The 25,264-nt window shown below is 35.2% G+C and overlaps 1 protein-coding gene across 1 annotated transcript; it reads left to right on the top strand.

Moving 5' to 3' along the window:
- The first annotated feature begins 15,045 nt into the window (after positions 1–15,045).
- LOC133822517 (F-box/kelch-repeat protein At1g51550) lies at positions 15,046–18,959 on the top strand. The gene is made up of 2 exons (XM_062254887.1): positions 15,046–15,868; positions 17,760–18,959. The coding sequence occupies exons 1-2, from the start codon at positions 15,466–15,468 to the stop codon at positions 18,728–18,730; spliced, it is 1,374 nt and encodes a 457-aa protein (XP_062110871.1). The 5' UTR covers positions 15,046–15,465; the 3' UTR covers positions 18,731–18,959.
- Positions 18,960–25,264: the final 6,305 nt, after the last annotated feature.

Genomic DNA, 25,264 nt, shown 5'->3' with positions numbered 1-25,264 from the left:
TTTTTTAGAGAGATTTCGCGATCTACATTTTATGGATTTTCTGCAACTTTTTTGCTCGATAGGAGCTCGATATCGATTCGATATGAGCTCGATGGTATGTAGAAGAAGGTCTTTTATGAGCTCGATTATAGCTCGATAGGTTTAGGTTTTGTTGCTTAATTGTGCTTGATGGAAACTCGATAAGGGTTCGATTGGACCCTACAATATATGGTGTAGTTTTTTTCTTGATATGTGCTCGATAGGGTTCGATGGAGGTTGGTTAGGTTTTAAGTTCGGTTTAAGAAATGGTAGCTCAATACTAACTCGATAAGAGCTCGATTGTGGGCTCGATGCTAACTCGATAAAGTTCGATGATAGCTCGATAAAGATCGATAATGTTCTTTTTTCATGAATTTCTGAAGAAAAAAAATGACTATTTTCTTAACAATTTCAATGTTTTTTTTTCCAACACAGGTTCTATTGTCTACATTTTTGTATCATACAATGGTGTTTGGGAATTACAAGGGAATAAGTGGATTTTCAAGGACCCTCAATGCATGGTGATACCGATGGAGGATACTGTAACGTACTTGCAACTTCTTGACATATTGCACAAGGAACATAAAGTTGATAAACAGATGTATAAGTTGAAATTGGAGGTTCCTTACACATGCGGCGACCAATCGTTTACACCCGTTCATGTTGAAAGTAATCTTGGTGTCCGTGCATTCTTATTAGTAACATCTAAAGAAAGGTTGGCCTTGTGTGTCACTCCTGTTAGAAAGATTGTCATTGCAGACCCATATTCCACTCCCAGACCTGAGGGAGCAGCCAGTACTTTAGGATGTCCTATTAGTGACTTGAGGGACAACCAGTATGAGTACAACCCCTATGTGAATGACGATCCAGTAGCTGAACATAATGAGGACTTAGGATACAATTCAGTGAATGACGATTCAGTAGCTGAACATTTGCAAGTAGAACAAGCACAAGAATAACCAATAGGTCATATTGCACGGGCGAACCCACCAAGTCAAGGACGTCAAACACCTGGCACCAGCTCTAGTCACCCTGGTGAAACAAAATATAATTATACAGGGAACATTCCAATATGTTCAACAGAAGATCACAGAAAATGGAGTGCTCCCATGTTTACAAAATAAGATATCATGGCTTCTAGTCGTGCTGAATCACCCTCATCCGGTGTAGCATTGGGGGAATTACATCTTGGGAAGACTTTTGAGAACAAGATGGAATTGAAAACCAAAGCGGCTCTCTTCGAAATGAAGAATAATTTTGAGTTTATGGTTAAGAAGTCTGGTACTGATGTGTTGTATATCACCTGCAAGGATCCTGATTGTGGTTGGAGAATAAGAGGGAAAAAAGTAGCGCGATCGAAGATATTTGAGATCACTGTTTATAATAGTGTACATACTTGCTCACTAGAATTGCGACAAAAAGACCACCGTCAAGCAGCACCTTCTGTCATTGGGCACCTTATCAAGAACAAATATGCTACTGATGGCACTAGCTACCCACCAAACAACATAAAGGAGGATATGAAGAATAATTTTGGGATCGATATGAGTTATATGAAGGCTTGGAGATGTAGAGAGAAGGCACTCGGTTATGTCAGGGGGACACCTGAAGAATCGTACTCCAAGTTACCTTCTTACTTATACATGCTACAGCAAAAGAATCCAGGTACAATAACTGATTTTGTCACAGATGACGGTCGCTTTCTTTACTGTTTCTTCTCACTAGGAGTTTGTAGAAGGGGATTTACATCATGTCGTCTTGTTAGTGGGCGACACTTTCTTGAAGTCAAGGTACGGTGGCCACATGTTGTGTGCTGTCGCATTGGATGTGAATAACCACATTTATCCAGTTGCGTTCGCGATTGTTGACAATGAGAATCATGCTTCTTGGAAGTATTTCATGATGAAATTGAAGGAAGCCATTGGAGTTGTTGATAATCTGTCTTTTGTATCAGACAGGCATGCTAGGATTATTCATGCTCTTGAGTTGGTCTTTCCTGATGCCTACCACAGCGCATACTACCATCACATAAGTATGAATGTAATCGCTAAGTTCAAGACCGATCACTGTCACAAGGAGATGTGGAATGCGGCATATGCATTTCGGAAGTCAAAATTTCATAGGTTCTTCAAAAATATAAAGCAAATGGATCTTGCCATAACTCAATATCTCGAGGGTATTGGCTTCGATTAGTGGACTCGTGCTTACTTTCCTGGGAATCGATTCAATGTAATGACAAGCAACTACGCTGAAAGTTTCAACAACAAAACTAGAGACGCAAGAACCTTCCCAGTCACTACTTTTGTGGAATTCATTCGTTTCACAATTCAGTCATGGTTTACCGCACGCCGTGAGGAGGTAGAGAAGTGCACATCCAAATTAGCAACAATATATGAGAAAGATGTCTCAGGCATTGTGGATGATGCAAGGTACTTAAAATTCCATCTTCTTGGACAGTTTGAATTTCATGTGGTAGACCCAGAAGGTGATGGTGAGGTGAATTTGATGACCAAATCATGCTCCTGTGGCCAGTTTCAAATAATGGGTTACCCTTGTGTTCATGGTGTGGCTACGGCCATCTTACGCGGTGTCAACATTTACTCACTGTGTTCACCATATTACACTACTGAGATGTGGAGGGAGTCTTACAATGAAACAATTTACCCAACTGGCAACGAGGATGATTGGGAAGTTCCCGATAACATAGAGAAAATACAAGTTGGGGTTCCCATTGAAAAAAAACCAGCTGGTCGACCGAAGAAGAATAAGGTGGGAAGAAGGAAGACAAACCCCTACCCATTGAGTGGCGAAATCATTCGCAAAGAGCGCAAGTGTAGCATGTGTGGTGGTCTTGGCCACAACAGGACTACATGCAAAGTTAGGCTATAAACTTTTTTTTCCCATTTGGACTTGTTGTATTAATAACCTAGCTTGTTTTCCCTTATTTTTTATTTTATTTTTCTTAAAAGTTATGTTAAGCTTGATGTAAACTCGATATGAACTCGATAATATGTATGTTAGCTTCTAAACTGACTTCAAATCGTAGCTCGATAATGGTTCGATAATAGCTCGATATAACTCGATAGTAATTCGATAATGGTTCGATATGGCTCAATATTAGTTTGATAACATCTACATAATCGATATGAAAATGATATTGCTCAATAACAATTCGATAACAATTTGATATAGCTTGATATTAGCTCAATAACAGCCCATGAAAGTTATAAAAAAATGTGAACAAGAAAATGTACATGTAAAGACCTTGTATATATACAATCATCAAGGTAACAAATTTTGATACCACAAGTCTGTGGTCCACTTGTTCCTGAACACCTCCATATTTTCATCGCAGATAGTTTCCAATGGAAGGCCGACCATTAGATGCTCAATATGCTTGACAGCATACACACCAATCCCCACTGTAAAAAAAGTAAACATTAAGTGTACATTACTATAATTTTAGTTAGAAACAAATTTAGTATGAAGATGATGTTTGTTACCATCTCTTTGACTCAGTGAGCTCGTGTTTCTGTTTGCGACGCCATGTGAACTGATGCGGCCTCTTTCATGCTGATGGAATCTTCAACATCAAGCTATCAGTAAACAATTTACTCTGCATTAACAGAGAAGGAAGCAAAAAGCACCATGGACTCATAATTTCGTCAAGCTTTGCGTCACTAATCACCAAGTTGTCCGAATCGAAAATAGTGAAGGTCCAACTAGAAATGGAAGCCTCAATGGCAAACTAATGTTGTTGTACATAGTTCTGGCACCAATATACATCCTCAACTCCTCCCCAAGATGCCAGAAACTGCTGCTCGATGCCGGTCATCATGGACATAACGTCAGAATCCCAAGTATACTTTGTTTTGTCGGCTGTTTTCTTGTATTGATCATATCAGACAGGTATCACTTGTGAGAAATACATGTTCATCACAACTGCATTCTGTCGATATATATTGGGAAAATACTTGCGACGCATACGAAGCATGTGTTCTGCTGCATCAATATGCTACAAAGAAAGTACGATAAAAAAAAGTTAGCAAAGACCATCATAAATTGCTGCTATCGAGATCCATTGAGCTCACACAAACTACTATCGAGATCACATCGAGTTAATCTCAAACAGTAAACAATAACCCTATTTTAACACTTATATCGAACAACTATCGAGTTCCATCGAGCTAACATCGAGCTGATATCAAACAGTAAACAATAACCCTAATTTAACACCCGCATCGAACTACTATCGAGCTCCATCGCGCTAATCTCCAATAGTAAACTACAACCCTATTTTAACACTCATATCGAACTACTATCGAGTTTCATCGAGCTAATATCAAACAGTAAACAACAACCCACATTTAACACCCGTATCGAACTATTATTGAGCTCTATCGATCTCACATCGAGCTAATCTCCAACAGTAACTAGCAACCCTATTTTAACACTCATATCGAACTACTATTGAGTTCCATCAAGCTAACATCGAGCTAATATCAAACAGTAAACAACAACCCTAATTTAACACCCATATTGAACTATTATCGAGCTCTATCGATCTCACATCGAGCTAATCTCAAACAGTAAACAACAACCATAAATTAACACCCATATCAAACTACTATCGAGCTCCATCGAGTTCATATCGATCCTGGAAACCCCCCATCAAGCTCTTATCGAGCTCATATCGAGTCAATAAAAATAGAACTTGTAAAATTGAAAACAAAACATAATTTCTACCACTATCGAGTCATTAGGTATAAATAGCTTACCCCATCATTGAGCCACGACTGGGGTGTCTTCCACGTCAGAAACCACGCTGGACTGTGATTCCCAGTCTTTACATCCCTCGGGGTCTTGTTAGGCATGTCTCCAAGCAGCCACTTGCACATTGTCCTACACTGCTTGCGATCTGGCTTCTTGAGAGGGTCCAGCACCTGTGTAGCCTCCTCTTCTGGTGCAACTGCATCAATGCGAGGTCTTTTCCTCGTGGGATCAGTGTAGTCCTCAAACCAATCTAGCTTGCGTCTTCGGCGTCTAGTCCTCTGAAACTGAACCCCAGCAACATCCTCAGGGTTGACAATAACGACTCCCGGAGTCCCAGCATCAGGTGTCATAATGATGGTAAGAGGCGTAGTTGGATCATCAACATAGTCCAGAGGAATATCTGTTATATTATTTTATAATATAATGTAATATTATATTATATTATAATATAATATTTTAGATTAAATAAATGTGACAAAGAGTGTCACATATTGTAACATATAATAGAGAGTTACAATATTTAGATATATGAGATATATCCAAATAATGTAACATATTTGGTGTTACAATTTTGTAACTTCCAAATATTACCCTTTATTGTGTAAATTTGTTGTTACACAATATTGAGATGAATTTCATAAAGCCATATGTGATATGCCTGTTAGAGATATGATTTTAACCCCAATAATGTGGTTTGGGAGGATTTGGAACTGTTTGGAAAAACAACACATTTTTTAGTGTTGAAAATGGTCGGTGGCCGCGGCCACTGAATGTTGGTGGTCGCAGCCTGTGGGACAGAGGCTAGTGGCTGCGGCCACTAATGTCTCTGGCCGCGACCACAGGCCAAAAACTGACCTTTTTTTTTCTTCAGTTTTTTCAATCTTTGTTGAACGGCTCAAAAAACCCAAATAACTCCTGTTATCCCCAAAAATTGGAGATCAATGACGTGGCAATAAATGTGACAAGTGGCAGTGCATGGTCAGTAAAAGACATATTAATAGTCAATAAATACATTGACTCCTCAGAGTTGTGATAAAGTGACCCGGTAGACTGACGAAGAATTTGGACTGCTTGAGAGGCCCCAAGAGGTCCGGTCCGACCACCTTGGTTCGAGGAGAACCCAAGGAGGGTGTGTTCGGACCTTAGTCCTAGGAGAGCTAAGGAGAGTGCATCCTAGGAGATCCCAAGGGTGTGGTCCGAGGAGAGCTAAGGAGAGTGCATCCTAGGAGAGCTAAGGAGAGTGCATCCTAGGAGATCCCAAGGGTGTGGTCCGAGGAGAGCTAAGGAGAGTGCATCCTAGGAGAGCTAAGGAGAATGCATCCTAGGAGATCCCAAGGGTGTGGTCTGAGGAGACCCCAAGGGTGTGGTCCGAGGAGAGCCCAAGAATTTGGTCTTTATGCGTATGTCCAACAAGTGCATGGTTGTCCAAATAAAGAAATGGCATGCTAGAGGAGAGTGCCATGTTAGAGGAGAGACATGGCATGCTAGAGGAGAGGAGTGCATGTCCTACCACCATGCACATGTCCGACCAGCACTTGCATGTCCTACCAGCACTTGCATGTCCTACCAGCAAATGTATGTCCGACCAGCATGTGTATGATCGGCCAGAGTGGAGGTGAGGTGGATCAACTAGCTAGAGGAGACTAAGTCAAGATTCCCAGAAACAGCTTCAACAAGATACGCGGGAATCTCTCATTCTTCCCACAAATGGGGGGTTTTGTTACATTTTGAATGTTTTTTGTAATTTAAATGTAATAAATATAATAAAATATCCCGATTCTAGGGGATATCAGATGTATGACCCTAAGCCTATAAATAGAGGGCTTATGGGATTAGAGGGGCTTCTGCTTCTTCTTTCTAGAGAGAGAAAATTTGGGTCTGAGTATTCTAGAGAGAGAAAGTGCTGGTATTTGAAATGATTCTTATATTTTTGCAATCTGTACTAAAGAAACTCAGTTGGCTCAGTCCATCTGATCTTGAGTACAGATCTATAATCACAACTCTAAGTGGATTAGACTATTACCGACTGATCGGGGCCGAACCACTATAAAAATCTTGTGTGTTATTTACTCTTCTTGATAAAACTGTCTGTGTCGTTTAAATTCTCTTGAAGGTTTATCGTTTTTTACGTTCTCACGTCGTTGGCTAAAAACACAGTCAACAACTCCCAAATCTCATTTTTAATTCCATATTAATCCAATTAAACATTGGTAACAGCCATGGGGGTTGGTGGAATTTGAAATTCAAATGGTGTCTCTAAACTCTATAAATAGGAGCCTATAGCTCACTTGTAAGATACAACATTTCTATCCATTAGAGCACTTGGCTAGAAACACCTTGAGGCTTGATTGTAATGCCCTGGTTACCCCAGAACCGTTACGGTGAACCGAAAATTTGACTCGCTACCTGAGTCCTTTGGTTAAAAACATGTTCTAAGTGTTATTAACAGGCTAAGGTGGAAAAATTCAACAAAAAGGAAAGGATATGTTTTATTTAATACATAAAACTGTTCATGGGCCCACAAGAACATTTACAAGTTATTTACAACTCAAAAAGGTCATTACTGTTTCAAAATTACAAACCCGCCGACCTAAGCGGCAAAAATAAGGTAAACCCCCTAGTTCCTCTGAGAACTCCTTGGACGTGGTGGTCAAGCGGCCGCATATGTACACATCACCACCTAAGCTCTCCACTCAAGGCTGGGTGAGCTTTTCTTTCCCTTTACCTGCACCACATTGCACCCATGAGCCAAAGCCCAGCAAGAAAACACAGTATTGAATATAAACATTATCAAATAATTATCATTATAATCTCACATAGCTTATAGCTCTTAAGCAGATGAGTGAATTGTTGGGGTTTTATGCCCTAATTAAAAACCAAATTCTTTGTAATCTCATTTTATTATCAATAAAAGAATAGAAATCATTTTTTGACTTGGTTAATCACTTTGCTCACATGTTTTATTTTCATGATTATTTGTTTAATATAAACTTCCATTAAATCCCGAGCATATAGCTAATCTTATTTATAGTGACGTAATCACAGTGGAATATAAATATGATTATATGTTCAAAATAAGTTAGTCCTAAGATTAGTCAGTGCATAGGATTTACACTGACTTGCCAATCTACGATATGATCTACTTACACATTACAGTGTTATGTTCTTTCCAGAACATTAGCAAAGTAGATAAGATCAGATGTATTTGTTACATCGGACATGACCGATATTGACAGTTGATAAGATAAGTAAACATACCGTTATTATCTATTCTAGTCATATCATATAGTTGACCATAGGTTAATTCAATCTCAATTCTGAGTGGTTAGTATTCTAACTGATTGTATTATTTGAGTTCTTTGACTTGTTCGTTACCAGCTTACCCTACGGACTAGCCCATACTTACATCTTGGGAACTCGGTAGTATAATTGAGTGGGAGTGTTAATCATAGATATGAACATCTATAGCTTCTAATGAAGAAGTGAAACGATGGTTTCCTTTTAGTTTGGTTCAAGGTGTTAAATGATAGAGATCTCATTTCAGTAATTAAATTAGTTTACTGAAATATCATTTACAAGGAACTAAGTGTTTTAAGGATAAAATACAATGAGGGGTAAAACAGTATTTTAGTCCTATCTCATTATAGACCGTCTCTAGAGGATTGAGTGAAAATTATGGTTGTAACAATGGATAATTAATAGCGTATCTATATTTGTTATAGAGCGTTCTATGAATTCAAGAGTGCAATTCCGAGCTATAGTGGAGTCACGAGGAATTAATAAGTTAGTAAATTTATTTGTTAGATTTATGATAACTTATTGGAGCTTGATTTCATAGGCCCATGGTCCCCATTGTACCTTGGATAAAATCATCTAGATAGTCTCAATTAATTGATTTAATCATCAATTAGAATTATCAAAGTTGATCAGGTCAATTTTGGATAGTTTCACAGAGTTGTGTAATTTTGAGAAGAAAAGAAAAATTATGGCAGATTTATTAATTAAGATAAATTGGTATCTAAATTAATAAATAAATTTAAATCAAGGTTTAAATTATAAATAATTAATTTGATAAAAGATTTAAATAATTATTTAATTAATTAAATCAATAGAAAATAATACAGGCCTTGATTTTAAGTCCAATGGGCTTATAATCAAATGAGAAATTTCACGGGCCTATAGCCCATGATAATTTCGACCTAGGGCTTCAAAATGACTATTATTTTATTGATTTTTAATTAAATTAAATGGCCTAATTGAGTCTATAAAAGGAGTGCTTAGAGAGAAGTCAAAAGAGAAGTTTTGATAAGTCACAAGTCAGTTTTTCTGATAGTTTTAGATTCTCTCTAAACACAAGTTCTTTTCTAAGCCTCTTTGTTATTTTCTCTTCTTCTCTCTATATCTATCTCATGTGTTGAGAATTGCCCACACTAGTATAGGTGGTTCTAAGGATACATTGGAATATCGTGAAGAAAATTGAAGATCGGTTCAGTTTCTTGATAATACTCTACGACAGGGAGGATACAAGAGTTAGAGAAACTGAAGGAAGGATTCTTTAATTCCGCTGCGTATACTGTAAGTATTCTATTATTTGTTTCTCTTGAATTCAATTTTAGAAACATGTTTTAGGCTATCTTGTATTAATTTGTTTAATATTAGATATACATGAAAATAAATAAAGATCCTATATAAGCTAATCCAATATGAATATCACTTTGAGGTTCTAGAAAACCATACTGGGTGACTGACAAGCAAGTCACTAATTTAAACAGAAGAGTGGCTGCTAGGTAAGCCACTAGCCTTAAACAGATGAGAGACTGATAGGTAAGCCTCTAACTTAACAGATGAGTGACTGATGGGTAAGTCACACAAGCGCTTATAATATTCATCCAATGTAGATATCAATTAGATCTAATCTTTATTGGGTTGCGTTGAACACGCTAAGGCCGTCCTGACTAATGAGTCAGTACTTTGTGACCGGTGCCCAGTACCACTACCGAACCTGACTAATGAGTCACAACTTCACAGTTGATACTGACACCTATGCAAATTCTGACTAATGAGTCAGTACCATGAACAAGTGAGCAAGATTTGCTAAGCATTCAATAATCAATCCATGTCCACATTTACACAATCAACATGCCTCAAGAATAATCATGCATGTCACATATGGGGTGCAGTTTTCTTACCTCTGATTCGAGCTAGAATGAATAGAAGAACGACCTTTGAGAACGGTTTAGCTTTTAGTCCTTTAGCGGTCACCTAATCATAACACATTATAGGATACCATCAATAAAATGATAATCAAGGGTTCCCAAACCAATATCTAGCCTCCGGGACATCAATCCAAACTAATCCGAGTAGTAGGAGTGATCCCGAGGCCTAAAACCATGTTCCCGGGGCCAAAACACTCAAACGGGCTCAACCCTGCTGAAGGGCTGCGACCCTGGCTTCAAGGGCCGCGACGCCCAGCAGGCACAACCTTCCCCACCTGCTTCTTCAAGCAAGGGCCGCGGCGCCCAACCCAGAACATGCCCAAACTCGATTTTCAACTTCCCAAAGCCTCCAAAATCATGCCTAAACATTACTAAATCATCAAATCAAAGTTCCCAAGCTTCCCAATGCTTCAAAACCATCAAAACCCAAGGTTCAATCGAGCCAAAAACTCAACAATTCACAAAGTCCAATTCAAAGCTTAGAAACTCTAAAAACTCAAAACTTTAAACTTAGATTACCTTCGATTAGGTTGTTTCTTGTTAAATCCTTCAGTCAAGAAGCTTCTAATCTTTCCTAGGATCACTATGCCTCGATCCTCGCTTGATTCCGACTCCTAGAACTCGAGATATCTTCGAAAACGCTTCGAACAGTGAAAATGAGCTAACGGGGAAGAACGAGAGGTTTTCTAACATACGTTCTATCTGACAAGCTACTTCAAGCTTAAGTAACCTCAAATAAAACCTAGTGCTCGGGGTCCCAAAATCATCCCCGAGGACATTATAGTCAAAACTTCCAGAATTTCACCCTGATCTCAATAACTCCCAATTTATCATCAAATAAACATTCTTATTTCCTAATAATTGACCCCGTTATGACAAAACCGCTAATCCACTAAATAAGACCGTCTCATGTCGAATAGCTCGAATATATCTCCATAATAATGGAATCTCATTCACAAATCACATCATGCACCCAAATACATAAATTTACCCTCAATGGGCCAAATTATCAAAACATCATAATATTTCAAATGTGGATCCACATGCATGCATATAACATCATATTTTAATATAATTCACATAAACATGCAGATATTCATTTAATGGCGTAATTAAACAGTTATGGCCCTCCTGGCCTACTAAACCGCCACTAAACCACATCGGAGAATTCGGGGAATTACATTGATAATTCCATAAAGCATTTCCTATAATCTGTGAGAGATCCCTTAGTGCTTGAGTTAGGGGGAAATAAGCTTTTGGACAAAGGTTTCAAACCTTGTTCAAGTTGGTGATCCCCAACACTCTTCACCTTGGTTGTGTGAGTGAGAGTTTATTGTTTTTGTTCCTGTTCTTATTTTCTTCTATTTGCTTTTCTACTATTTCTTCTTGTTCTATTTACTTGTACTTTTGTTTAAGAGTTGTAATCCTTTTATTTCCTTTTGTTCAAACACTTATAGTTTATTTGTATCTTTTGTAATAGAGTTGTATTTTCTATTTCTATCATCTTACATTTCTTTCTCCTTTGATTTGTAATTTTCAGTTATAGAGTTGTAACTCTTTTTAAATCAATCATTATTATTTGTGATATATTGGATAGAGTTGTAATTTCTTACCATTTCCATTGAGGCAAATATATATTTTCCTAACAATATCCAATGACTCTGTGTCTGAATCTTCATTGGAGCCCCTTGGTTTCTCTTTAATAAATGTCAAGATCTGACTGACTACATCCAAGATCACTGACTGGCTCTTCAGGAGGGTCTCCTGTCGCCCCTTCGACTCTGTCCAACCGCTCAATCAAGTCAGCGAGCTAAGGGGCTGAGGCTGGGGCAACAGGAGGGGTGGAACCTGCAACCTCCTCCCCGGGGGCAGCATCATCAAATATCTTGGCTGCCTCGGCTGCCTGAGAAACTATCTCCGCGATTTTCTCAAAAGTCGCATCCTTATCCTCATCAGCCTCCGAGGGATCCTGGCGAAGCCTAGGATAAAGGGGAAGATCTCCCTCTATCAAAGACAAATAATAGTCTTTTTCTACTGGTCGAGGCTTCAACATCGGAAGGACAATCAACTGCAAACAACATAAAACATTTATTAACTCAAATAATGATAAAAGATAAGCATATAGATAAAAAAAATATAACTTACATTCTTCTTCGATAACATCGGTGAGATGACGGACTTGGTGAAATCCTTGTTCCTCCGATGCGACCAACTAAGCATCCCCGGGACCATGTTTCCCGAGCTCACAACAAACTCAGTTGTAAGCTACTGGATAGCCTCATATGCCCAGTCCTGTAAGGCCGGGGCATAAGCATACATATTGTACTTGGACTCTTGCTGCACCTTGGCATCCTTCTTGGCATCATAGTTGGCATTTTGCTTCACCATATCATTCTTACAAGACTGCAATAGCCTCCTATAAGAGTATTTCTCCCATGGATAGCTGAAGAAGTACTCTACGTCCTCAACAATTTTCAGAATATCTCGCCAAATGTGAAACTTTCCCTCAATGGCATTCAGAACCCCCTCAACCAACAAACATAGACCAAGCTTGTACACATCTCCCACAGCAGTACAAGTCTTGAAAGCATGGTCCACCTATGAGAGCTTTACTTTCTCAGCATCGTTGAAATACTCCTTTATCAATCGGTCGCTGAGATTACACCCTTCCAACTCTTCTGGTGATGGGAAGGTACTAAAATTCAACCCCGTCACCAGGGCAAACTCTCCCATGCCGAATCTACAAGACTTCGACCCCAAGAAGAAATGCACCTCATCTTCGTTGTTGCTGGCGATTTTCCTCAACAACAGTTGATGCACCAAGACTTCGGAGAAATTAAATTCCGAAGCCAAAAAGAACTGCTTGAAAGGGGATTCCTTAGCCCTTTCAAGCAGACCGAGCTCCACAAACCTAGTCTTAATGTGATTTAAGGTGCTACTACCCCGATATGTCACTCGACCAGGAAAGTGATCACTGAACGAAACAAGCAACTTAGGCATCTGCAACAACACATTAAAAAAAATTGGTAAGAACACAAATTGTCAAATAGAATATGGAAAAAATTTAAAAACAAAATCATCAAAAACCGAAATGAACACTGCCATCGAGCTTATATCGGCCTATTATCGAGCCCTATCGATCCCTATCGAGCTCAATCGATCTATTCATCGAGCCTCTGTCGAACTTCCATCGAGCCGCTATTAAACCTAATCTTTAGTATACCATCGTTCTTATATCGAGCTAATGTTGAGCTTCCATCGAGCCTAACTATATCAAGCCTACTATTGAACCATTCAACTACCCTTATCGAGCTCATATTGTGCAAGTATCGAACCATTCAATCTACACTATCGAGCTCCTATCGAACCATAATCGAGCCTATCGAGCTTGTTTTATCTATTACCAAAGATCACTCGAGCCATTATCGAACCTATATCGAATGTATATCGAACATATCAAGCTACTGGTGCAAAACCAGAAAAAAAATCCCCAAAAAATGATGAACACAATCCACAGATCACAGATTCAACAAGGGAAATTTCACCTTTCACTTTCACAGATTCAACAATATGCTCTATCAAAAATTGAAATGGGTTCGAGATTTTACCTTTGATTGTCAAACTTAAGGGGAAATGGGTCGATGTGGGTCTCGTAATCGCCATGGGTCTCTGTTTCGACGGAGGTGGGCTCGACAGAGGTGGTGGCTCGATGGAGGTGGGCTCGACATAGATGGGAATTGAACGTCTCTGGGTTTTTTTGTGAGAGTGGGAGAGAGAGAGAAACCGAGAGAGAAGACAGAGAAGATGGAGGTGGGCTCAACAGAGGTATGAGCTGAAATTGGGATCTCTGGGTTTTTTGTGAGAGTGGGAGAGAGAGAGAGAGAAACCGAGAGAGAAGTGAGATATTGATTTTTTTTTGGTGTGGAAAAATGAGAGGTATTTTGGAAAAAAGGAGAATATTTAGTATCAATTTAAAATTATAATTAGTGCTAGAATTATTATGTAATTATCCTTATTAGTATGTATTAAAAGTGAAATTTCCCTTTGAATTTTCATTAGGTTATTTGGATTGTATTTTTTACTAATTTATTCAATTTGGTTTGATTGAGTTATTTGGTTCGGTCGATTTGTGAAAATTCTTCAACAAACCTAGTTTGCACATCTTTTAAGAATCACTTTTATGTATATTAATGTTAAAAGTTCTTCGAAGAGTTTGAATCAAAATGGCTTTTTGTTTTTATAAGCTATTTTGTAGTAAGTTATAAAAATTGACAATTTATAAAATTGTTTTCTGATAAAGTTAAAGTTAAAAGCTTAACATTAGTCAACTAAGGCTTAATTCTAAAAATTAATTTTTTTTTAGCCAAATGGAGATATATAAATTTAAAGATTTAGCCTAAGATTAAATCTTCGTTGTATTTCTTGATGAAAATATTTTGATATTTTTTAGGAGAATTCAGTCAGTTTATACATATATATTTTAAAAATAATCAGTATTTAAATTTGAAAAAAAAAAAGCTAGGGGACCATGGATGTTGGCCATGCATAGTGAGTGTTGTTAGATATGTTCTAGAAAGGAAGTTGTAATTTTCATGGATGAATTTTTCTTAATTTACAACTTTGTTTGGATTTTAGATTTTACGAAAGAAAATTTTTCTAAATTCAAAATAGTAGAAAAAGATTTTCTAAAATTTTATAAGAGATTTTTTTTATTAAATATTATAAAATTACACTACATTTAGATTTTGTTTTTTTAGAAAAAAATTCTGAAGTTTTTATTTGAATCCAAACATGAACAAATTATTATTATTATTATTATTTTCTAGCTAAAATCCAACATACAAAAGGCTAAATGTGGTAAGAAATGGGCAAAATAGTGTTGTGATTGTAATTTTTTTTTTTTAATGGAAAATTGTGATTGTAATTTACCTTTAATAATAATAGGAAGAAAGAAACAAAAAAAAAAAAGGAAATGGAAAATGGATGTGTTTGTCGTCCAAATTTCAAAGTGACATATCAAAAGAACAATGGAGAATTGAAGAAACAACTGTGATTTTAACAGAAGAACTGACACTCTTTACATAATTTCATTATACAAGACAAAAACCATTGGGGCACACACAGTACACACACCCTCCCACCCAATCTGAATCCATCTTTTTCTCATCTCCAGCAAAAATAAAAAGTTTGCTTTTTTACCATTTTCTATTCTTTTCTTTTCTCTCTCTCCAAACAATTCAACCAAAGAAACAAACAAACAAAAAAAGCCAATTTTTAATGTTGTTTTTTAATTTTTACCATTTCCCTCTCCCCACTTTCCTTTTTGACATTGAATTTGGAGGTCTCTGCCCCCTGCCCAGATACCAAACCCCATAGGTCACATGCCCCAATAACCAGACCCATCAATTCCCCCATACCATAACCCACAAAGCACCCAAGAAAAGACACAACTTCTTCCATGGCGGATTCTAGAGCCTGTTTTGGTAATGGATCGCCCATAACTAAGATTGCCCAAGACCATCTTTTTACAATTTTACTTCTTCTACCTATAGATTCAGTTGTGGCCTTTGCAATGACTTGTAAGAGGTTCAGGGTTTTGGCTACTTCTGATGCACTGTGGGAATCGATTTGCAGGAGGGACTGGGGACCCTCTTCGGTTGATGCCCTCAAGTCTTCAAATCATTATCAAAATCAGATGCCATGGATGAGGCTGTACAAGCAGGTTTCTCAGCTGGATTCGGTTTCTTGCTATAAATTGTCTGACACAGATGCTAAAATGGAGTTTCCAGACCCAAGAGCCTCTCATTCACTTAACTTTGTATCTGATTGCTTGGTCTTGTTTGGTGGTGGATATGAGGGAGGTCAGTCACTCTTCTTATTTTATATATTGCTTTAACACATCTGGTTTTCTTAACATCAAAATTTTAATGTTTTCTTATTTAATAATTAATTGTTCTTTTATGTTTCAAGTGTATTAATATTCCTCAAGGTTTGGATTGTGAAGTGCCTTTTGTTTACTTTTAGTATTAAATACTGCCTAAGATACTGTGCAGTTAATGCTTGATCAGGATGTCATTAGTTTATTGCTTTCTTTTCTTGATTGTTCTGGTTGAGGGTGTGCTCTTTTTCTGTATAATAAGATACTTTCAAGTCACGGGGTAGCTTGGTTTTTAGCTGAAGTGTATTGTGGATCTTGAACTTCATAGTACTAGTCAGTATGAGAATGAGATAAAAGTGAAGGCAAAAGGATTGATGATTTACAAATGTGCTCATAAAGATTGATCAGTTGTTTTATTTGAATGGAGCACTTCTTATTATAAATTTTCTTTTTGTCCCTTTCTTTTTATTACTTAGCTGGGATTCTTTATTATTGTTTTGTGCCAGTACTAGTTTATGTTCGTAAAAGCATTGTTGTGTAGGGCCATTCGAAATACTATTTATAACTAATGGCCATCTTACATGTTTCTTAGTATCTATACAATTTTTTCTGTAAAGTGCTAGAACTTTGCCTATATGAATATCTATTTCTGTATCGAATCTGATAGTATTTCCGGGAACTAGAAAATTGTCCCATCCTTATCTGTTTCTGTTTTTATTACAATTGTTGTAACAAAATCATAAATATCTAAATAAGTAATCGAACTTTTTTAGCCAAAAAATAAGTATTTGAACATTTACTTGTTTATCTCACCACCTAACTTTTTGGAGGGGTCTTAAATTTTAATGCCTAGTACCCTTAATGACTAATCTCATCACTTCTAATTTTTAATTAATTGTTTGTAAATATAATTTAGACCCCTCCCAGAAGAAATGTCCTTGCACCTTAGTACTCTGACTATATTATACATAATTGCATCATCAAGAGACTGTTCCACATTTTAATGACCAGAGTCAATCACTATAATAGGAACTGTTGGCACTAGTGCATTAAACATGAGCCATGTGGCTTTGGAAACTTCTGATTTTTACTACCTGGTAAACCTTTTCTCTTATTGTTAGGTTCAAGAAAAGATTAATTGATAGATTGCAAAGGTTTTTATGAAATCAATTCAAGTCACGTTAAGTTCTTGAAGGTGTCTTTAATGAAAGAAAATATGTTGCTTCCTTGGAGATTTAGCCACATAACATGATACTTGTGTCAACACTTCTAAGCTCATCCGTAACATGATGTTTGTCACCCTAAAGTTTTTATGAATCACTTGCCAGTTTGCCAAATCCTGGCACTTATAAGAATGAGTGAAGCATAACTCTACCTTTTAGGATTTAGTTTACTTTCCTCAAACTTTTTATTATGCTAGTTGAGGACACACAATAGTCACTGGCTGTAACCTCAGTTTTCACCTTTCACTTTCTTTCTTTATCGACATGATCTGATCTTAGAACTCCACTTATGCATTTCATGTCCACTCATGAGCATTATAAACCTTTTTCAGGTTGTTGCTTTAGTTTGCAGATAGTGGTCGATTAAGGAGGTGTTTGAAAAGCTTTACATCTTGAGAACTGTGAAAGAGATGCCCTTCACCTCAATTTTTCAAAATCTTTTTAGAAGTGACAGCAAAAAAAGAAAAAAGAAGAATAAAAGCAACTGTGTAGTACACTATTTAGATACTTAAACAAACAATCACCATAGAATGAAAATTCTTTGTTGGTTGATATTAAGCTAAAAATCGTCATTAACTTTCTTTATTATGTTCTTAATTTTCTTTTAGATATCTATTGATTTTTGTTTCTCTTTTTTCTTTTTCTTTCTAGGACGCCATCTTGACGACACATGGGTGACATATATTGGTAATGATTGTCAAAGGAAGTTGAAGTGGCAGAAGCTTAATTCAGGCATTCCAAGTGGGAGATTTGGACATTCATGTATTGTAATTGATGAATTTCTAGTTGTCTTTGGAGGAATAGATGATCATGGGAACCGTATGAATGACACATGGATTGGACAATTATCATGCCATGAGACTCTCGGTATCACATTGTCATGGAAGCTGCTTGATGTGGGATCCATTGTCCCACCCCATCGTGGGGCTCATGCAGCATGCTGCATCGGTACTAGGAAAATGGCAATCCATGGAGGGATTGGGCTAAATGGCTTCAGATTGGGTGACATGTGGGTTTTAGAACTCTCTGAAAACTCATGTTTTGGAACATGGCATGAAGTGGTGACAGATCCGTTTCCTCCAGCTCGTGCAGGACACACACTGACATGCATTAGTGAATCTCAGACAATTCTATTTGGAGGAAGAGGATCAGGATATGATGTGCTCAATGATATCTGGGTGTTCTATGGTGATGAGGATCATCACAAGTGGGTGCAAATACTCTATGAACTACAAAACATCCCTGGAGGAGTGTCACTCCCTCGAGTTGGTCACTCAGCTACTCATATCCTAGGTGGTGGAGTGCTAATATATGGAGGGGAAGATTCATCTAGACACCGGAAAGACGATTTCTGGGTGTTAGACTTGAGTGCAGTTCCATCTATTGGAGTGCAGCCAGTGACAGTGAACTCTAAACGAATTTTGGCAAAAATGTGGAAACGTTTAAGGGCAAAAGGTTATAAACCCAAGAGTCGATCGTTCCATCGTGCCTGCATAGATCATTCCGGGTGTCATTTGTATGTCTTTGGAGGAATGGTGGATGGGGTACTTCAGCCTGCTGAGCCATCTGGGCTAAGGTTTGATGGGGAGCTCTTTTTGGTAGAGCTTTTGCGTCAGCTGTAAAAACGAATGAGAATTATGTTCTAAGATAGGTTATTTCATGACTACTATTACATATAATGATGTGGTTCTTGTACAGAAGTAGATTAGCTTGTAGGTAATTGCTTATTATATTTTTCATTAGTTTTAAGATTCTCATAGTGAATTTGGGTTCTAAGGTTTATTTAAACACGTGGGATTGTGAGATGAGCTAATGAAAACAACAAAATCAACTCAAGCTCAATTATGTTCTCTTTTGCTGTTGTAGTTTCTATTAAAACTGATTACCAAGATAAGGCCAAACTTATAATAGTCTTGCCACACTACATAAACGCAAATTTTCTTGATGGATCATGAGAAGAGAAAGGAAGAGACATAGTTACATTGGAAGAGACTGAGCATAATAATAGGAAAAAAAAGAGTAGAAATATTTGGCATTTTTTTTCCTTTTTAATATAATGATTTTTTTCTTCAACTAGTAGTGAAGTCCATGCAATGGCATGGGCTGCCACTATAATAAAAAATATACCTTAAATAATATAAATTTAAATAAAATATAAGAAAATTACTTGATACAAATTAAATTTTATTAAAATGGTGATGGACCTAAAACGGGTATGTTTTAAATATTTATAAATTGCAAGCGCACGAATCGTTCATATAGAATAGTGATCGTGTAAGCAAGGATGTCGAACCCAAATGAGTTGTCTAAAATCGAAAAGAAAACTATTTTAAATCAAAATTAATAAATTCTAACCTAGTTCCAAAGATTGATGAGATTTTTGTATAATAAAAATAAAATAAAAGACAATAATAAAGATATTAAAGACAAATATATAAACATAAATTAAAAGTAAAAATTAAGATGGTAAAAGAAAGATTATTAAGATAATAGAATCCACAAAAATATAAGTTCAATAATATTTAAAAGTACATTGATTCCCAAGTTTTAGTAATAGTAGAAATTAATCAAACCATCACTTATTCAAACTAGATATTCTATTTAAGCATAGGTTTTCATAAAAATATTGGATTTATCTTCACTTTTAAAATTTATAATTTCATAGCATTTAGTGTAAATCAATCTAATGAAATAACAAATAAATCAATGAATATTATTTATAAGGCAAAACATAATATTTTTGTTCTAAGCATGGATGTGTACAATTTAATGACACATCTTACACAAAGAATATTATGTTTTTGCACTAATGAAGAACAAAGTGTAAATATGTGCTAACAATCCAAAATACATAATATTTAAGATGAAAGAAGATATTTGAAGAAGAAAATTCCATAAACTTTGTTGTACAAAATGGGAAATCAACATACAAAATAAACACTATCTAGTTACAAATTGTTTCATCATCACCTTAATAATATTAAAAAGATTAGAAACTCATAACTAGAATAGCAAATACACACTAAAAATTACGAACATAAATAGGAAAATTTGGAGGAGAAACCCCCAAAATTTTCTTCTAAAAATACATAGAAAGCAACCAAAAAGAAGAAGAAGATGAAGAGAATTGAGAGGTTTTGAATGTGTAGAAATTATGGTATATCAACCTCCTCCTCAAATTGACACTCAAATCTCTTATTTATAGCCAAAAATGAGTATTAAAATAATCAATTTAAATTAATTAAATTGATTAAATTAATTCAATTAATAATAATATGGCAAATAAGGGTAAATTATAGGGTGTAATAATGATGTTTTTGGGTAAAATGTATAGAAAGTGGGGTAAAAAGTGATATTTTTGAACATAGGGAACAAGAGTACATTGTGACATTTTTATGGGCGGAAGAAAACATTGCTTTGTGGCTACTTTGCTTAGGGGCAGCTGTGTTGTGCTGGGCCGAATGGAGTGCATAGGCCTGACTTGTGGAGATAAGCTGCTGGAGGTGTGATGGTTGAAGCAAGTTGATGGCTGCCGTGAAGACTTGGAGGAGGCTGATGCTGAAAGAAGTGCACGGCTGGGGCAGGGCAGGGGGAGTCACGCTGGGAGGAAACCGTGGCTGAAAGGGTGCATCAGGTATTGGGCCTGGAAGGTGGCAGGGCCCAGGAGGCAGCTAGCTTATGGCTTTTGAAAAATGCCATTTTTTTTCTTTTTTCAGCTTTATATCTTTTCTTTTCTTTTTAAAGCCAAAAAATACAATGAATTCCATACAAAATAAACATAAAATAAATTATAATAAAATATTTTCAACTATAAAATAAATCAATTTAATTATTTGAAAATATTAATTATAACTTAATTTATATTTAACATTTAATTTCAATAATACAACATTTTTTTACCTCAAACTAAACGACAATAATTCAATTAATTAACTACAACATTTTATAACAAAATAACTATAAAAACACACAAAAATATATAAAATTAAAATAAACCTAATAAATTCAAAATTACTTAAAAACTTAATAAATCAATTAAAAACTCAAGAATTAAGCAACAATTAGCACATAAAAAGTGGTAAAATAACTCTATTTTGTAGAGTTATCAAATGGCTATAAACATTTTTTCTCTAAAAATTTTTTATTGACAATTAAGATTAAACACAACATTACAAAATTACATGTGAAATTAAAAATTATTTTTAAAGTTAAAAATTTGTATATGCAAGGTATATATTTGTATTAAAAAAATTAATCAAATAAGATTTTATATGTAAATCCTCCAAACTATCTATATAAATTTGTAATTAAACAAATTATATTCTTAAATATTAAAAAAAACTAACTAGTTTTAAATGAAATCAGATTTTTAAAGTAAGTGAAATATATTATTGTTTTATTGATAATTTAAATACTACATTATTGCTTTATTATGTCATTTTGTTATAAATATTATATAAATTTGATATTTTATGTGAGACTATACGTATGCAATTTATTTCATGAGAAAGCATTTGTCTCTATGTGCAACCCAATAAGTATTCTAGAGACTACATTAAGTTAGCATCACTAAAAGTTGAACAATTTTTAGATTTTTTTTTACATAGTTTATGTTTATGTTTGTGTGCATAGAACATAGTTAGAACAACAAAACCAACATTTTATAAATAAAATTTTACTTTAATACATATTATACAATATTATCCATTTACAAGTTGAATTTATCATTATATCAAACTAAACACATTATGAAGCATAAAAAAAAAAAGTATTTCTCTCTAAAGGCTGAAGGAAAACTAAAGAAAAGGACGACAAGGAGGCACCGAAGGTGATAGGGGATCGACCTCTACTATCGGACGAGGAAAGAGACCTTATTTTTCTCTTCCCTTAATATATATGGCACGCTATATACATTTGCTTACACCTTGATTTATAGTTAAAAAAAATTATAAACAAGTAAAATAAATATAATGAGGTAAAATTTTCAATAAAATTGGTGAATTCAAAACCTAAATATAATATTATTATGATAATAATTTCTAAATATTATGTTACCAAATAAGACTCATCTCTTATTATTGATAGAATTCAAATCATTTTAATATGTGACAATATTGTTCAAGTGTGTTTTTTGTCTTTCTTTCTTGAATTTTACTTATCACAAAGTTGAAATTACATTGATCTTTATTTTCATTTTCGTATTCAGTGGTTGAATTCTTACATAACTACAAATATACATTAGTTAATAGTTATAATATTAATTTATATATATAAATAATTATATTTATACATGACACTTTACATAAACAATATTTAAATTCATATATTTTACTATGAAACATAATTATATAAATCTATAACTAATTTTATTTTTCTTGTTGATAATACCATTAACAAAATGTTTTATTAATTTTATTTATCTTGTAATAATACCATTGACTAAATATATGAAATTTAAATATGATTTTCTCCCGCTAAATAATCTTAGAAACTAAATATACATGACATATTAATAATTATAAGCATATGTTTGTTTAAACTTAGTTAGAGTATATACACTGTACATGAATGATTTGATTTTTGTTAATTTGCTTTCATTTGGGCCACGCCCATATTTTATTATTTGAAGTACTGATATTTTTGGATGAAGCTTATCTATTAGCTTGATCACATCATTCTTAATAAAATAAAATAAAAAAGTTGAGTAGTTATCACTAAAGTTGATCTATTAGAAAGACAAGTAGGATATTGATATGGAATTATATGAAAAGGTCATACGATTTTCCTATAAGGAGTTATAGGCTCTTTGTATATTGTAATGATAAAAAAAACTTGTCATGTAACTGTATAATGTTTAGTGCATATTGACTTATTCCTAGCACCAATTTAAAGTTACACCATCTAAAATAATTTACTTTAAACACACACACATATATATATAAATATATATATATATATATGGAATTTCTCCTGTGCAGCTCTTAAAACGTATGCACCCGTGGAGACCTTTTTTTTGCACCATTTGATCAGATGGAGGGCTGTGATCTTTCAAAACTCTCTCTCTTTCTCTTAGAACTATTCTCTCTCTCTCTTTCCCTCACAAGTCTGGACACATTAAAAACTTGCAGCTCAGAGAACTATTCTCTTTCTCTTTCTCTCAAAAGTCACTACAAGCTTTATCTCTCTATTTCTCCCCATCGATTCTCTCCAAGCTTTTGATATCTTCTTATCAATGGAAAATAGATCAATCGAAGGGCTGTGTAATTAAGCAATTCCATTACCTTTATAAAAGCCCTTTTGAAAGCCTCATTTTCTTCCCAAGGACTATGAGATAACTTTCTCTCCGAAATGGCTGTGTCTTTTTCTCTCTGTCTCTCTCCCATTTCTCTGGTTGTTCTGAAGCTCTCATCGATACATGGGTAAGTTAAAATATGTTATTATTTTCTTGCCTTTAATTTATCTTTTACTTTCTTTAAGGTCTCTGAATCCGCATGAGTATAAATTGTATGTGAGTTGTAACACACTGGTGAAAAGGATGAACTCTTACTATTTTAACCTATTGATTTGGGTATATTATTGTACGAGACTTTAATTTTACTATATCGGTAACCCTCTTTTTTGCTATGGGTTTTTTAGTAACATAGACGACACTTTTATGCTTAGAATGTGCAATATACAAACCCAAATTATAGTATTGAAGGAATGAATTTGTATTAAAATGATTATTGTATGGTTGTTAATATATTTCCCCATTTTATATTACTGTTGATTTGGTGATTTAGGATGGAAGTTTTATTGCTGAATTCTATAATGGAATCAATACAAAGGTTGCGTAATGATTATGCTGGGTTGAAAGATGATTTGAGAGTAATTAAAGATGAATTACGTGCAATAACTGAACATGGGAAACATAGACATAGATAGGCGAAATTTTTTTAGCGTAAAATGGTTGAAAAATTAATTGGGAGGAAGGAAGATGTTGCTTTTGTAAATCCTTTAGGTAAAGACAAAGCAAATGATTTTGATAGACACAAAGATGGTGTCGTTAAATGTAGCGGGATTGGTAGCAAAGTGGAAGATTTAAGTAACGGTGAGTTGAAGAAGTCTGTAGGAGATATTCAGGGGTTAGATGATAGCTCAACTAATATAGAATGCAAAAGGAAGACAGGTGTTGGCAATGGAGAGGATAAATGTTTGGGGGGAAACTTCGAGAACTTTGATGATACTGTTTTCAGGATTTCATCCCAATTTGGAGAAAGATTATTGCAGCGTGAGATGTCGATGAAAGTAAGTAATGGTATCTTTTGGTAGGTTAAAAGTTGATTATTATTATTTTTGGGTATTTTTGGCTTTTTTAATTTACTTGTTGAATCTAATTGGTTGTTAATTTTGAGATTGTAGAAGCCTAGAGTTTGTCTGATTAACCAAAAATGTTCAAAGTTGTCGGATGTAAAAGTAGGAAGCTAGTCGGTGTCTAGTAGCATTGGTGGGCCTGTTGATCGGAGGAAAAAAACGGTAAATGTGTAATTGAGTACGTTTTATATTTATTTGTTATTGTACCTTGTTTTATAATTTACTAGTTTATTTAATCAGGTGAAGACTAAATCACAGACAACTCCACGTGGAGTTTATGTTTCTAATGTTACAATTGGGCAGAGCCAAAGCATAGGGCCCTTTAAAATCCGCACGCCCATAATGGACGATGATATAGGAAAATTAATAGAATACATATTTGATGATAGTTTGAATCTGGAGTAAGTATATTTTTTCCATTAATTAACAATAAAAATTTTCTTTGCATTCCCAATATTATTATAAATTTATTTTATAATTGTGGCACAGTGAGACACTGGTAGACACGGGGTTTAATCATCTCACGCGTGGTTTGGTTCAAACATTGTGTCCTGGTGTTTTTATTAATGGAGAGGTATGGATTGATAATGTTGGACTGTTTAGTTAGAATTATTCACTTTATTTATATTTCCCCATCTAAACTAATATTCATGGACAGTAAGGGTAGGTTTCCAATGTTTTTTTCTTGTTTTGACCGTAGGTGTTGAATGTAGTATGTGAGATGAACACACGTAGGGAGCAGCAAGTTTCAACAGAGAGTCGTTCATCATGGTATTTGAATACTAGAATGACGGTGAGTATTG

The sequence above is a fragment of the Humulus lupulus genome, chromosome 3, assembly GCF_963169125.1.
Source record: "Humulus lupulus chromosome 3, drHumLupu1.1, whole genome shotgun sequence".
Lineage (NCBI taxonomy): Eukaryota > Viridiplantae > Streptophyta > Magnoliopsida > Rosales > Cannabaceae > Humulus > Humulus lupulus.
The sequence above is the reverse complement of the archived record's forward strand: the minus strand, read 5'-3'. Positions and strand labels throughout refer to the sequence as shown.

Excerpts from the sequence above, each read along its gene's own strand:
- LOC133822517 (XM_062254887.1), top strand. The coding sequence starts at position 15,466 with ATGGCGGATTCTAGAGCCTGTTTTGGTAATGGATCGCCCATAACTAAG. Across the intron at positions 15,869-17,759 it reads TGGTGGTGGATATGAGGGAG|GACGCCATCTTGACGACACA; the intron begins GTCAGTCACTCT and ends TTTTCTTTCTAG.